Source organism: Drosophila arizonae, chromosome X (assembly GCF_054131065.1).
Source record: "Drosophila arizonae isolate 15081-1271.41 chromosome X, UAZ_ARI_1.0, whole genome shotgun sequence".
NCBI classification, from domain to species: Eukaryota; Metazoa; Arthropoda; class Insecta; order Diptera; family Drosophilidae; genus Drosophila; species Drosophila arizonae.
Genome location: NC_142927.1, coordinates 35,556,150 through 35,571,500, shown reverse-complemented (window position 1 = coordinate 35,571,500; position 15,351 = coordinate 35,556,150). Strand labels below are relative to the sequence as shown.

The 15,351-nt window shown below is 41.7% G+C and overlaps 1 protein-coding gene across 3 annotated transcripts in view; it reads right to left on the bottom strand.

Annotated features, from left to right (window-relative positions):
• Positions 1 to 652: 652 nt before the first annotated feature.
• The window catches only part of Stim (stromal interaction molecule), a 181,253-nt gene continuing 166,554 nt past the window's right edge, over positions 653 to 15,351 (bottom strand). For all 3 annotated transcript variants that reach the window (XM_089474772.1, XM_089474771.1, XM_089474773.1), the window contains exons 5-8: positions 1,999 to 2,114; positions 1,767 to 1,939; positions 1,118 to 1,709; positions 653 to 1,061 (exon numbers count right to left, since the gene is read on the bottom strand). In XM_089474772.1, the coding sequence (XP_089330898.1) occupies positions 970 to 1,061; positions 1,118 to 1,709; positions 1,767 to 1,939; positions 1,999 to 2,114 (973 nt within the window). In that variant the 3' untranslated portion in view covers positions 653 to 969. The remainder of the gene's footprint in view (positions 1,062 to 1,117; positions 1,710 to 1,766; positions 1,940 to 1,998; positions 2,115 to 15,351) is intronic.

The following is a 15,351-nucleotide window of genomic DNA, read 5'->3' as shown; positions in this document are numbered from 1 at the left end:
TTGCACAACACGAATATACTAATTCACTTTCTAGCTAATTTACAATTTTTCCTGCATTTGGCAGTTGAAAAATGCCAGATCTGGACAATAAAAGGCTAAGTTCTTTCTTCTTATTTCTATTTTCTCACGAGCGCATTGGGTTGAGCTATTCGTGTGACTCTCTTCTAACGAGCATCGTGACCGAGCGATACGATTCACGTTCACGCAATGAGACTCAGTAAGTGAGAGAATGATAAACTCAATGCAAAGGGTCTGCACATTATTTTGCTTTTTAGATTAAAAGAAATAAATTTTTTCCAACCAGCAATTAAAGTTTATTCGCTTATAATGTTTGCTGTACTATTTGTATGTAGTATTTTATATATATTGTATAATATATATTAATATTTTTAAAAGATAAGTATACAAACACAACAACCCGCACAACTCAATTCTCGATCTCGAGCGTTTACTCGCATACATCCTCAAAAGACTTTTATTTTCATTTTACTCAACGGGGAACAACCAGAGCGAAAGAGAACAAAATAAAACGGTTGTTCGCTGAGGGCGAACAAGCTTGTCAAGATCTCTGAGTCTTTTCTCAAAGTGTGAGTGAAAGTCACTTACTTGCAGACAATGAGAAACGGTCAACAGTTATTTGCAAGCCATGTGCTTAAGGAATTTAAGAAATTTAAATTTTATTTTAACATATGACAGTATTCCCAAAATAAATTAATGTATAAGTAGATATATTTTTAAGTATACATTTATGCATTATCAAAAATACGTATTAGAAAACTTTCATGTCTATAAATATATATGCCAAGTAATGGTAGAGTTTCCAAATTGTGAAATTTTTAAATTATTGTTGAATGAAATTTAATAACTACATATTATCGAATGTTTAACAATATATCCATTGGTTTATCGCATGCTCGGTCCGCAATGGAGATTATTCCTGTGTTGTCTTGCCAGGCAATCGCAACAAAACTACTCCGTTGCAAGCAGTGAAAAATTCTCAAAATGCATCTTACCTTGTACTGATTCGTCATCAAGGTCGTCGGTGCTGCATGTAATCCTTGCTGTAAATAGTGAAAATTAAAAACACACCTAAATATCATTAAATGGTAAATCTCACCTCTAGAGCCTTTTGTAGAATTAATACCAATAGAACTGTTACTACCACCATTACGACTATAAAGAACATTTTCTAAATATGATAGTCCGTTATTGTTGACAATATTTAACCCCAGGCATGTTTCTATTTGCTTCCAACGGTGGAGGCGTTCCTGTAATTCATTAGTTACTTCGCCAAGAGCATTACGTGCTTCAACAATAGAACGATCAACGTCATCGATGCTCTTGCCGTGCGTTGAAACGAAGGCGCCGACCAAGCTTGATCGCTTTTTACGTAATTTTTCACATGCTTCACGTGCGGATTGAAGTTGTTTTTCCGCAGAAATGCGTTTTTTTTGATGGTTTTTGCTTTCTAATTCATATGTGTACTGTAGCCATGATTGCAGCTGCTGAGGTGGAGTCCAACAATTGTCCACCAACTCGTATTCGGCACGTGTTAATTCATTGCGTAACATCTCAATTTCTTTCTTTAACTGCTGTACCTCCAGATCTGAGCTTGACGTGCTAAATGAAGGCACTTCCTTAAGCCGCCTTTCGAGATCCATTTTTTCTGTGGCAACATTTTCCTGCTCCATGCGAGCTAACTCCAATTCCTAATTTAGCAGATTACATTTAAAATATATTTTGTCGATAGCATAGTCCTAAAATACCTTTTGCATTTCTTGGAGACTTTGTTCCGCTCGTTGTAATCCTTCCATGTCCTGCGCCATTCGACGCAAGTGTCGCTTAGCATTTTTATTTTGCTGATAAGCATACCAACATCCTATTATAGCGCTCAATAAAAGAGTGACAAGAATGTAATCCTTCCAGCGAGTGCCGGTTTCTGTAAAAATTAAGTCAAGCACTTAAAAGGCGGCCGTACAAATAAGACTTTAGACCTACCTCGTGGCGGGCCAAAAAGAACAACATCCATGGCTTTCAGCGATATTTTTTGTTTATGTATTGGATCTTTTATACCTAGAACATTGCTTACGTAATGTAAATTATTTACAGCCAACCTAAAATAAATCATTTTAATGTGAAGTATATATGAAATGTGTATATCAATTTAGTAAGCAATGCCGGCTCGACAATATTAAAGCCAACCAAGTAATAAAGCTCTAGTCGAAACTGCTCGATTATGAGATCCACTGAACTTATCTGGGATCTGATATGCTTCATATATTTTCATCTTACCCAAGAACTAACATATATACTCCACCTTACCTTACGCATTGACTGCAGTATGGGATACTATAGAAAATTATAGTTTAATAACTTTTTATATCCTGACCTCATTATACCTTAAACCCAAATTTTAAATGTATATATACTTACAATTTAGATTTTTGTTAAAATTGACCCCTCACCACTATATCCACCCCTCAACATCACCTTTGTAAAAGCCGTATTTCAAATACTAGAGACTTGTTCTTTGGCATACACGCGCCCTTTAATGTTATATTAACTACCTAAAAGTTTTATGAGCATAGTTCATCAACAAGAAAAGTTGTTAAGCAATTAAATTTCCATAGTAAGCCCACACTGCTGCCAATGCGTGTTTATGCTTGCATTCTTATGTTTTTATACCCTGAACCCATTGAAAATGGGAAATCAGGGTATAATGGTTTTGTTAAAAGTATGTAACAGGCAGAAGGAGGCGTGGCACACCCCACAAAGTATATATATTCTTGATCAGGGCGACGAGCTGAGTCGATTTGGCCCTGTCCGTCTGTCTGTCCGTCCGTCCGTCCGTCCGTATGTATGAACGCGTCGATTTCAGAAGTTTATCATTAAAATTCGATAACTCATCCCGATCTTTTTTTATCGATTAAAAAACCTTATCGAAAACCAGTTATAAAATTATATCTTCTACACCTTTATTGCTAGAGTCTCCAAATTTTTAATGTATGCTTATATGCAATTTAAACAATTTCGGTTTTTCTTAAAATTTACCCCCCAACCTTAAATTCACCCCCTCACCCTCACTTTTGTAAAAAGCGTATTTCAAATACTAGAGACTTGTGCTTTGGCAATTACATGCATATCCATGTTATAATCATAATCTGAAAGTTTCATGAAGATCGTACGTTATTATGCAATTAAGTTCTCATAGTAAGCGCTCACTGCCGCCCATGCGTGTTTAATTGTTTGTGTATGTGTTTGTGTGTGTGTATGTGTGTGTATGTATGTGTGTGTATGTATGCCTGTGTGTGCGTGCGTGTGTGTGTGTGTGTGTGTGTGTGTGTGCGTGTTTCTTGTGTAAGGTGATAGACGCGAAAAATTATTGAAATAGCTATTACTCCAAGGGTTCAGGGGATCTCGTAGTTCATGGTTCTAATTGCTTCTGCTGTTTCTGCTTCAGCTTCCAGCTTCTTCCAGGAGTTCCTGCAGTGTCCTAGAATATCGAGCTGTTCGTCTAGGTCGGATACCCCGCTTTTAACATCCAGACTGATGTTTTTTTGCTTAGCGACAGCGGTTTTTATGCGCCGCAGCGCCTGGCGACATTTTAGAATGGCATCCTCTTCCTCGGCCCGGAGTTTCAACATGTACTCATGCCTTGGTGAGATTACCGCCTCTGCAGTAGTGCTTAGGACGCCTGTTTCCGCGGTGGCGGTTTTTTGGAGTTTCCTCCACACTTCTTGGCGCCTGTGCTACAGGGCTCCTTTGCATTTTTGAGCTTTTGCCAAAGCCCAATCTTGGGTCTGTGAAACGAGCCTCACTCTCTTGTGGTGTTCCACTAATAATTTTTTTTTAGACTCATTCACGAAAGTGAAATGAGTATATTGGTTTTGTGCAATGTCCGTCTTGCTGTCCGTCCGTCTGTCCGTCTGTCCGTATGAACGCAATCTATTTCGGCGCTATTGAAGCTAGAGACTTGAAATTTGGAACACATACTCGTGTATATCTCCGATTTATAAAGTGTTAAAATTTTCCCGATCCGCCCACTAGGGGCGTGGCAAATCGGAAAATGCATTTTCCGATATACCAGAAATCATGTTTGTTGAAGAGCTAGAAAGCTGAAATTTGGCATGTAGGTCCGCGCCGATCACCCAAGATCACAAGCTATGGCGGATATATCTCCGCCCATTAGGGGCGTGGCAAATCGGATAAAACTGTATCTCCTAAAGTTATAAACCTAGAATGCTGAAATTTTGCATGTAAGCTGATGTTTTAATTCTATGAAGATAGGTGAAAAAATTATATATCTACACCCACTAGGAGCGTGGCAAATCGGACCTGAAGATATAGTGATTTTTCCAATTCTGCTATATTTTAGGCACTATTGATGCTAGAGACCTGAAATTTTGTATATATACGCGGGTTGACCACCCACGTCCAACGAGCTATGGTAGATATATGTCCGCCTATAGGGGGCGTGGCAAACCGCAAACGTTTATATCTCCTACAGTTTAAGAGCTAGAAGTTTCAAATTCTCTATCGATGCCCCAAAAATAATTTTTAAGCCTCTTTAGGGGCGTGGCATATCGAAAAATACCCTGTAATTTTCACATTTTTTGAGCGTAAGAATTCAAATTTTGCATTTAGGTAACCGGTTGCTCGTTCTAAAAACTGGCTAAAATTGAGGAGTCTACGGCCACTAGGGGCGTGGCAATCGGCATTTACAGTGCCCGAGTTGCGACATTTATATGCGTCAGCCATCTATTTATGTATATGTACACATAAGTAGGCTTAATAGGCATTGATAGCACGGAAGGAAACATTTTTATAAAATTAATAAAATATAAAAAAGCTAAAATAACAAAAATTTGCAATTTACAAAAAAGTGTTTGCAGCGGGATTTGAACTCGCACCCAACCCAAACAGCATGTTTGTCAAAATAGCTAAAATAAAGATCGTCGGCGCTTCAGCCTACAGCACCACCGCGTCGTTTCGATCAAGAGTAGTTAAAACGAAATCACATTATTGTTATGACGCCGCATAGCAAAGAACAGCCAGTGTAGCGGCTGGAAATTCAAAAACAATGCAAAGACAAATCAATCGCAACGGGATTCTTAGAATATGCTCGAGCACGCACTTATGTGTACATACATACACACATACAAATGAGCGCGTGTATAAGGCTGGAATGCTTGATGCTATGCGTACAGGCTTACATATATAATTATATATACATATGTATGTATTTGCGTATATGTATTTGAGGGCTATTTAAGAAGAAACAAATTTAAACTTATAAAATTATTCGACTAAGAAAATGAAAAGTATTAAGTGCCATTCAGTCAAGCTCGCACCTTCCCAATAAAATATCTATTTTATAAAAAAACGAAATATGTATGAAAAAATAAAAAAAAATAACACAGTAAAGGTTCGAACCTTCCCTACTCTAACATTACTTGCGTCGGCCTTAGCACCCGCGCCACTGCTTTGCTCGAGCAATCAGTTGCTAAAATAGAATAGCTTAATAAGAGAGCGTCATCAGACAAAACTACAGTAACGGCTAGAAAGTCCAGAAATCAATCGAAATTCTAAGAATGTGAGAAAAGGCGCGCTTCTGTCTGTACGCATAGAATAGACGATGAGTGTGTGCACGAGCATAGGAAAATCGCGCTGATCTGCTGTTAGCTTGAAGCTGGTATCCAATGTATGGATATAAATATATAATAAAAATCAAAATTGTATAAATTATATATGTATGTATGTAATTTGAATGCAATAGCTATCGATGATTTTCCAATCATGCCGTGTTTTTTGCTGCGCACTAGACTTGAAAATTGCACTATATACCTTGGTTGACAGCGTTTGCGCTGTGAATGAGTCTTCTGCTATCGGTATCGCCCGATTGCAACGTTCTTACTTGTTTTATAATAACAATAATAATAAAAATAATAATAATAATAATATTAATAATAATAATAATAATAATAATAATAATAATAATACTAATAATTCAGTCTAGTTGTATCACTCAACGCGAGAGGTCGTACCTTAATCTGAGTCATCCGATTATCTTTTCACTTCTTCGTTTAAAACGTACGGTACTTTAAGCTAAAAATAGCGCGTGCTTATCTGTTTCTTGCATAGCAACAACCAAAAACAATCATTAAACGTCGTAATTTGTCATTTGGCGGTGCTACTGCACCTGCCAACGGTAAAATGCCTCGCACGAAAGATAAAACTTCGCCGCGTAAACACACTGAAAACAATTTTTCAAACTTTTTTCGTCCACTGCAGACTCTTGAAAACGAAAATATCAATGAAAATATCAATGAACCAGAGCCTGAGGCTAGTGTAAAATTACCACCAATCACAGTCATCAAACAAACAGTGCAGTTTGTCCATAATTTGCTTTCAATAAACAAAATCAGCGATTATTATGTCAAATCTATTTCAATTGGGCATAAAATATACGTAAAATCTGAATCTGACTTTAACCTGCTATGCGTTAAGCTAAAGGAAAACAGTTGTGAATTTTTCTCTTACGAGACAAGAGATACTAAGCCATTCAAGGCAGTTCTCTCTGGACTAGACAAGCAGTCCAATGATGAAGTAAAAACCATGCTCTTGAATCTTGGTCTCAGCTGCACTGATGTTAAGTTAATTGAAAAAACTACATGAAACGGTTATAAACTGATATTGTATGTTGTTTACTTCTCTCCAAAGAGTATAACTATAAGACAGTTGGGAGTATAAAACCAAAACCCACAATAAATTGACGCAATGCTACAATTGCCAACTATATGGTCACGGTGCTAATCAATGCGCAATTAAGACATCCTGCGCTCACTGTGCTGGCCATCATCTAACGACCGTCTGCCCTGACAAGACTGCAACAAAGTGTGCAAACTGCAAAGGAAACCACCCGTCTACAGATGTTAACTGCCCTTGCCGGCTCTCCTACCAGTCGCTATTACAAAAGCGTTCCAAATATAACAAAAGCAACTCAAACCAAAACAATTATGCTCCCCCATCAACGCCTAGGGCTGCTGCTGTATCCAACACCATCCAGAGTGTGCCCCAAACCACATCACAAATGGTACAAACAACTCCACCAACCATGATCTTTTCACATTTGAGGAAATTACTACTCTTACTAGGGAATTGATAAACAAACTTAGTCTTTGTAAAACTAAAAGCGATCAATTTAATATTATTACTGAACTAGCTCTTAAATATGTGTACAAATAGTCAACCAAACGCTCTTAATATCATGGCATGGAACTCACGTGCCGTTTTCAATAAACGTCTAGAACTTATTAACTTTTTGAACGAAAACCAAATACATATATGTCTTGTCAGCGAAACTTGGCTGACGCAAACTAACAGATTCTTCATCCCTAACTATTCAGTCTATAGAAACGATCGCTCTGCCATTAGAGGAGGGGGTGTTGCATTAATTGTTAAGAAATCCATTAAACACTCTCAGATCCAGAGCATTGACACTCACCTTATTGAAAATGTTGCAATAAAAGTTTGTTTAGATGCTCAAACATCTCTTCTTGTAATTGCAGCCTACTTCCCTGGCATCTCAGCTAAATGTCTGAAAAGCCAATGCATCTCACCAAATGGATCAATTCACATAAAAGATATGTTTAAATCAAAGACCACTATATTGTAGGAGGGGACTTAAATTGCAGAAGCAGAGTCTGGAACTGCTCTCGAGCAAACACTTTTGGCAATACCCTTAATGACCTTTCTACTTTGGGGAAATTCACTTTGTTCCACCCCAATGATCCTACATACATACCTCCAAACTACAAAGGAAAGCCATCAACTCTTGATCTTTTTCTAACAAATCAACCCAGAAAGCTCTCTCATCCCAAAGTACACAATGATCTCTCTTCTGATCATCTGCCAATTACCTGCAAACTTGCTACAGATACTAATGCCAGTTTTGTTGAAACTTATCTGCAATATTCTAGGTCAAATTGGGAAACGTTTAGACGTACACTTGCAAAATCAATCCAGCCTGACCTAAATGCCTTAAAAGACTGCGTCCCAGACATAGCATTAATTGACTGTATTACCAAGACCATTACAGAAAAAATAACACAGGCAATTGAACACTGCACCCCAAGAATACAAGTTAAGTTACAAGCCCGAAAACTTCCAGCCAGAATAACAGACATTATTGCTACCAGAAATGCTGTTCAGAGACAATGGATCAGAACGAGACTGGCAATCTGCAAAGCTAGAATGAATCACTTAAATAGAATCATAAAGCAGGAATTATTTAACCATAATAATACCATTTGGGGAGAAAAGCTGTCTAAACTGGGTTATAACTCTAACCCTTTCTGGAAACTTACAAAAATAATAAAAAACAAAAAGCCGTTTATTCCCTGCTTCAACCATGATAATAAGATCTACTCTACAAACTTGGAAAAGGCTAACTGTCTTAGCGAAATATTTGAGTCCAAACATCACATTACAGAAACCTTCTCTAATAGTGCTACCTCTAATTTAGTGCATAACTCTCTCACTGAACTCGCTATTGTGAACAATATCACATGCGACTCCCTTATTTCAACTACAGATGTAAAATCCATAATAAAGTCCCTTAAAAACAAAAAATCACCTGGGATAGACAATATACCTAATATTTGTCTTAAAAACTTACCAGCAGGTGTAGTTGAATTTGTTACACTGATCTTTAATAGTTGTCTGAAAATTGGTTATTTTCCTCATAAATGGAAAACTGCTAAGATTATTCCAATTGGAAAACCAGGTAAACCTCCCAATTCTCCTTTGAGTTATCGTCCGATTAGCCTTCTGTGTGGTTTATCGAAAATATTTGAACGGATCATCAAGATCAGACTCAACACCCACCTTGAAGAAAACAATATTTTACCATCAATGCAATATGGATTTAGAGAGCACTATAGCTGTATCTTCCCTTTGGACAAATTGACTAACTTTGTCAAAACTAAGTTCGTTGAAAAGCAATCTGTTGGCTTGATAACCATGGATGTTGAAGCTGCTTTCGACACTGTATGGCACGACGGTTTAATCCACAAACTGAGAGCCAGTAACACTCCAGTCTACCTGATCCATATAATTAGAAGTTTCTTGACTGATAGACACTTCTGCGTATATTTGAACGAAACTTTGTCAGCCAAAAAATCCATCTGTGCCGGAGTCCCACAAGGCTCTGTTCTCGGCCCTATTTTATACAATATTTACACCTTTGACTTTCCAAGGACTTCAAGTTGCAAGGCCTTAATCTTTGCAGACGACACCATACTATTTTCTTCTGGTACATGTTACTCGAATATTTACAATAGTTTACAAAACACTCTAAACTCCATATATGAATACTTTTATAGTTGGAAAATTAAGCTCAATGCCAACAAAACCAAAGCACTATATTTTAGCAAAAAACGTAAGCCTTGTTCGCTACCCACTTCAGATCTTGAACTGAATGGAATTAAAATCTCATGGGAGGAATCTGTTAAATATTTAGGAATTACTTTAGACAAAAAATTGTTATTTAGTAACCATATAAGTAACACCATAGATAAAATTAACAAAACTGTTCGTATTCTTTATCCATTCATAAACCGTCACTCTAAACTTTCAAATAAAAATAAGTTAACAATTTACAAATCAATAATACTTCCAATGTTAATGTACGGATCTGAAATATGGAACTGCTCGGCAGTAACTCATTTGAAAAAACTCCAAGTTGCCCAAAATAAAATTTTAAAAATGATCCTCAACCTACCACGATATCACAGAACCACATCTCTACATAAAATAGCTGATATTAAAATGATTGATGAGCACATCAGTCACTCTAAAACCAAATTTACAATTAAAAAATCTGAGATAGCTCAGGTGTTGAGCTAATAGGGCCTTTTCCTTACTATTTATATATAGTTAATGCCTTAAGTGCCTTCTTTTGTAGTTTTAAGTTAGTACCAAAGTTGCATTTAAAGGTTTTTTTGTTTTCCTCCATTTTCCTTTATATTCTAAATTTATTAACAACTTATTTCTAAACATGTAAATAAAATATCTCAGCTGATCAGACATAAATTTAGTCTAAACTCTGTAAATAAAACAATAAGCTAGCTCTAAGCTAATATAATATTATGGAAATAAAGCAATGAATAAACAAGTAAGAAGACTCTAGTCGAGACTGCTCGACTAGGAGATACCCTGAACCCTCTAAGCATATATTCTAATCATTCTGCACTTCTTTTATGCACACATACATACACATGCACTTATAAGCACGCGCTCTGCTAACTGCGCAGTAAGCAGCGACTGCGCTTGGGCTGCGCTGCAGTGTGGGCAATATTATGAGAATTTATTTGTCGAATAATTTCTTTTGTAAACATATGATCTTAATGAAACTTTCAGAGTGTAATCATATGGTAAATATGTGTGTACATTCCAAAGCACAAGTCTCTAGTACTTGAAATGCGTTTTTTACAAATTGGTGGCGAAGGGGGCGTGGTATCCAAAATCTGTAAATTACAAAATCTTTGTATCTATTAACTTTATATACAACACAAATTTGAAGACTCCAGGTCTAAAAATGCTCAAATTAGGCTAAAAAAACAAAATCAATTTTTCGATTATTCTCGATAAAAAAGTTATCGGACGATTTATCGAAAAAATAAAGCAAACTCGTACTGCGTATGGTACACATGAGTATGCATGCCAAATTTCAGCTCTCTAGCTCTTATAACTTCTGAGATCGACGCACTCATACGGACGGACGGACGGACGGACGGACAGACGGACAGGGCTATATCGACTCAGCTCGTCACGCTGATCAAGAATATATATACTTTCTGGGGTCTGCCACGCCTCCTTCTGCCCGTTACATACTTTTTCACAAAACCATTATACCCTGATTTCCCATTTTCAATGGGTTCAGGGTATAAAAAAAAAAAAAAAAAATACTAAAAATTGTGAGGAGCAATATGGGTATGCACGTATTAATGTATATAAACGTATGTATTTGCTGTGCGTTTATATGCATATACGTGCATATACATGTTGCTCCACACAGCGACGCGAATACTGTAGGAGCGACCCTCGCACTGGAAAGGGGGGTCAAGTCCTTGTAGAGGCGGTCTCTTTCGCTCCTACAAATTCAGCAATGGGTTCGCGTCGCACGCACGATGATCATCGGGGACCGTTAGCCGAGGTGCCGTTTGGGCCGAGTGATAGTAGTGGACACTTTCACTCGTAGGGCGCCAACGGTACTTCGGCCAGTGGGAGGCTGCCACGGATTTGGCGGGAAAGTCGCGTCACCCAAAATCACGCCACTTTACCGTTTTTATGGACAATAACGGCAGAGAGGCCCCGCTCCAGAGCCGAACAGGCCCCGTTACCACACGAGTCAGGGCCTGTGGCTGGGGCATAAAAGGCCACCAGTGGCTCCATACGAGGCGGTCGAAAAACGATACGAGAGAGTGTTGCCGTCGAAATTTATACAAAGTGAAAGTGAAGAAAGTGTCGAAATCAAGTCAACGCGAGTAGCAAACAGGACTCCCAGGACATCGTGGGAACAGCAAGGACATCGTGGGAACAGCAAGGACATCGTGGGAACAGCAAGGACATCCAGTGGGAATCCTTGCAGATCATCAGCAGGCGCCGATCAGGACATCGGTGCATATCAGCAACGTAAGCGAGGCCTGCACACCTGGGTGAGTTCGCGTAGCCGTGCGTAAGAGAAGTGCTTGTGAGTGTTGTGCTAGTGTTGTGCTGTGAGTGAGCGAGATAGTAGAAGAGATCTGCATAGCTGGCGAACCGCCAGAGTTTACAGATCCAGATCCTGGCGTTTCTCAAATCCTTACGGTGAGCTAGCGTGCTCAGCACAACACTCTCCCAGCCGGAGTGCGTTGAACAAGCGCTCAGTAAGTGTGCGTCGCTAAGCAAACCAGCGAGCCAGCATACATTTACATACGTGACGTGTACATTTCATATTTATTTAAGAAAATATACCATTGCGCTATAAAACCTAAACCACAGGACTAATTAATTATCGCAGGGGCTTCAACAAATAAATTTGTTGGCAACGAATCCACAGTCAGCTGAAACTAGCCCAGCTTAGACTCGGGATAAACCGAAGGTTCGTTACAGCTGGCGACCAACGTGGGGCCCTGCGATAAGAGTCAATTAGTATATATTTGTGATCATGGTGCGAGCGTGGGTGTATAATCTTAAAAAGGATGAACTGCTCCGTTACGGCGAGAAGTTTGGAGTGAGCTTGTCAGGCACACTGGACGTCATGCGGAGACAGTTCGGTGAGTGGGTTGAGAGGAATGAAGGAAGCATTCCTTACTCACTGAGGATCGCCGAACTGGGGCGACTGCATGGACGCCGTTCCTCGCTCAGAGATGAGGCAACGACCGCCGTCGGGGACGACGAGCTGGAGTCGGAGCTTGCACATGTGGCACGGCTGTGTGTGCCCTCCACAAGCGCGACGGCGCGACTCCAAAATACGTGTCAAGGTGAGATGAGGGCCACATCCACCCCGCAACCGGAAATCAGGCCACGAGGACACAACAGCATCGCTCAGGAATATCCAAAGGTGGCCAAACAAGTGCGGGAGTGGAGCTTCCGTTTTGATGGTACCACAAAGCCTTTGGAGTTCTTGGAGCAGGTGGAGTGGTCGGCTGACACATATGGCCTGGATCTGGCTATGATCCCAAGGGCGATGCCAGAGCTGCTGAAAGGCATGGCCTTGAAATGGTACGTGGCCAACAATCGGCACTGGACGGCGTGGGTGACATTCGTGCGCAGCTTCCAGGAGTTTTTCCTGCCCAGAGGCTATCTGGAGAAGCTGGAGGATGACGTCAAACGCCGGAGGCAGATGGTAGATGAGTGCTTCAAAGTCTACATGGTGGAGATGCAGACGCTCATGCAGCCTCTGCGCTATGGAGCAGACCGCGAGATGAAGCTCATATACAACAACAGCCTGCCCGATCTGCGTGCCTACGCCCGGCCATATCAATTCCAGAGTCTGGTGGACTGGTGAAGTTCGAGGAGCTGGAGAGGGACCGCGAGAGGTTGCGACAACAGCCACGGCCTGGCCGGTCACGACTGATGGCCATGGACGACGCTGGAGGCGATGTGGAGTATCGCCGCATGGAGGATGAGGCGGGCACTATCTGGGCTGGGATTTCTTGGCCAGCATGGGCACCACACTGGAGTGCGGTGGCTTGACATTGAAGGTCGAGCCAAGAATCCCACAGTCGAGCGAACAGCCGGAGGAGAAGCTATCCGTGGTTGTGGCCAGCGTGGAGGCGAACCCAGCGACGCCGATGGAGGCGAACATGGAACAGCCAACGCCTATGCACAATGACCCAGAGGTGGATGCTTTCCTGAGGCATGAGCTGGAGAAGTTCCAGCATGTGAAGGGCACCACCAGGATCACGGAGCACCGGATCAGGATGCAGGATAACAGGCCCATAAAGCAGCGCTACTTCCCCAAAAATCCAAAAATGCAGGCAGAGATCAACTTGCAGGTGGATGAGCTGCTGGCCAAAGGCTGCATCGAGCCCTCGAAGAGCCCACATAGCGCGCCGATTGTCATGGATCGTAAGAAGAATGGGAAGTGGCGGCTATGTGTGGATTTTCGACAACTAAACAGCAGATCCATCAAAGATGCATACCCTTTGCCGCGTGTGCATCACATTCTGGACCAGCTGCGAGAGGCGCACTACATCAGCAGCCTGGATTTGAAGGATGGGTACTGGCAGATACCGATGGAGAAGGCCAGCAGACCACTGACAGCATTCACGGTGACAGGAAAGGGGCTCTATCAATGGAAGATGATGCCGTTTGGACTCCATTCTGCACCGGCGACATTTCAGCGAGCGCTGGACCAAGTGATCGGCCCAGAAATTATGCCCCATGCCTTTGCCTACCTGGACGACATCATCGTTATCGGCCGAACGCGACAGGAGCATATGAACAACCTACGAGAGGTGTTCCGGCGACTGCGGGCAGCTAACTTGAAAATCAACATCGACAAGTGCGATTTTTTCAAGAAAGAGCTGAAATATCTGGGTCACAAAGTCACGGAGGATGGCATTTGTACAGATCCAGAGAAAGTGGCCGCTATTGCCGAGCTGAAGCCACCCACAAACGTAAAAGAGTTACGTCAATACGTGGGCGTGGCTTCATGGTACCGCCGCTTTGTGCCAGATTTTGCAGCCACAGTGCATCCGCTAAACGCACTACTCAAAAAGGGCACGAAGTGGGAGTGGACTGAGGAGCGGCAGAGAGCGTTCGAGACAGTGAAGGCCAAACTGACGGAGTCACCGGTGCTGGCGTGCCCAGATTTCTCGAAGCCGTTTTGCTTGCAAACGGACGCAAGCAATTATGGGCTTCGTTCAATCCTGACGCAGATCTCGGAGGACGGAGAGCGCGTCATTTCGTATGCCAGCCGGACACTGAACAGTGCTGAAAAGAACTATTCAGCTACTGAGAAAGAGTGTCTGGCTATAATCTGGGGCATACGAAAGCTCAGGCCATACCTGGAAGGCTACAAATTCGTAGTGGTCACTGACCATATGGCGCTGAAGTGGCTCAATTCCATTGAGAGCCCAACAGGAAGGATTGCCAGATGGGCACTGGAGCTGCAGCAATACGACTTCGAGATTCGCTCACGCCAGCCTCTGGGAGAGGAGGCGTGCCGTCTGGTCAAGAGCAAGGACATGCCAGCTGGGACAGGATGTCGCTGGCTCACCAAGCTTCGACAAGACATAAAGAAGGCGCCACATAAGTTTCCAGACTATAAGGAAGAGTCTGGAAACTTATATCGGCATATCCCGCACCAAGCAGCCACGAGGATGTGGCTGCATGGAAGTTGTGCGTCCCGGCGGACCGGCGCAAACAAGTGCTGGAGGAGAACCACGACGCAGCCACCGCTGGCCACCTTGGGAGCCGAAAAACTATTGCTCGGGTGGCAGCGCGGTATTACTGGCCAGGTATGTACCGGGATGTAAGAAAATACGTACAGGCTGCGAAGTGTGTCAGCGATATAAACCCAGTCAGCTGCAAGCTGCTGGGCAAATGCTGACGCAGGTGCCCGAGGAGCCACGGGCAACAGTTTGTGCCGATTTTGTTGGCCCACTGCCGAGATCAAAGCATGGTAACACTATGCTTTTGGTTTATAGACCGCTTCTCGAAATGGACGGAGATGGTGCCGCTGCGGAGTATGAATAGCACAGCTCTCCAGAAGGCATTTCGAGAGCGGATCTTGGCGCGGTTCGGCACGCCAAAGGTACTCATTACTGACAATGGCACCCAATTCACCAGTCGGGCATTCAA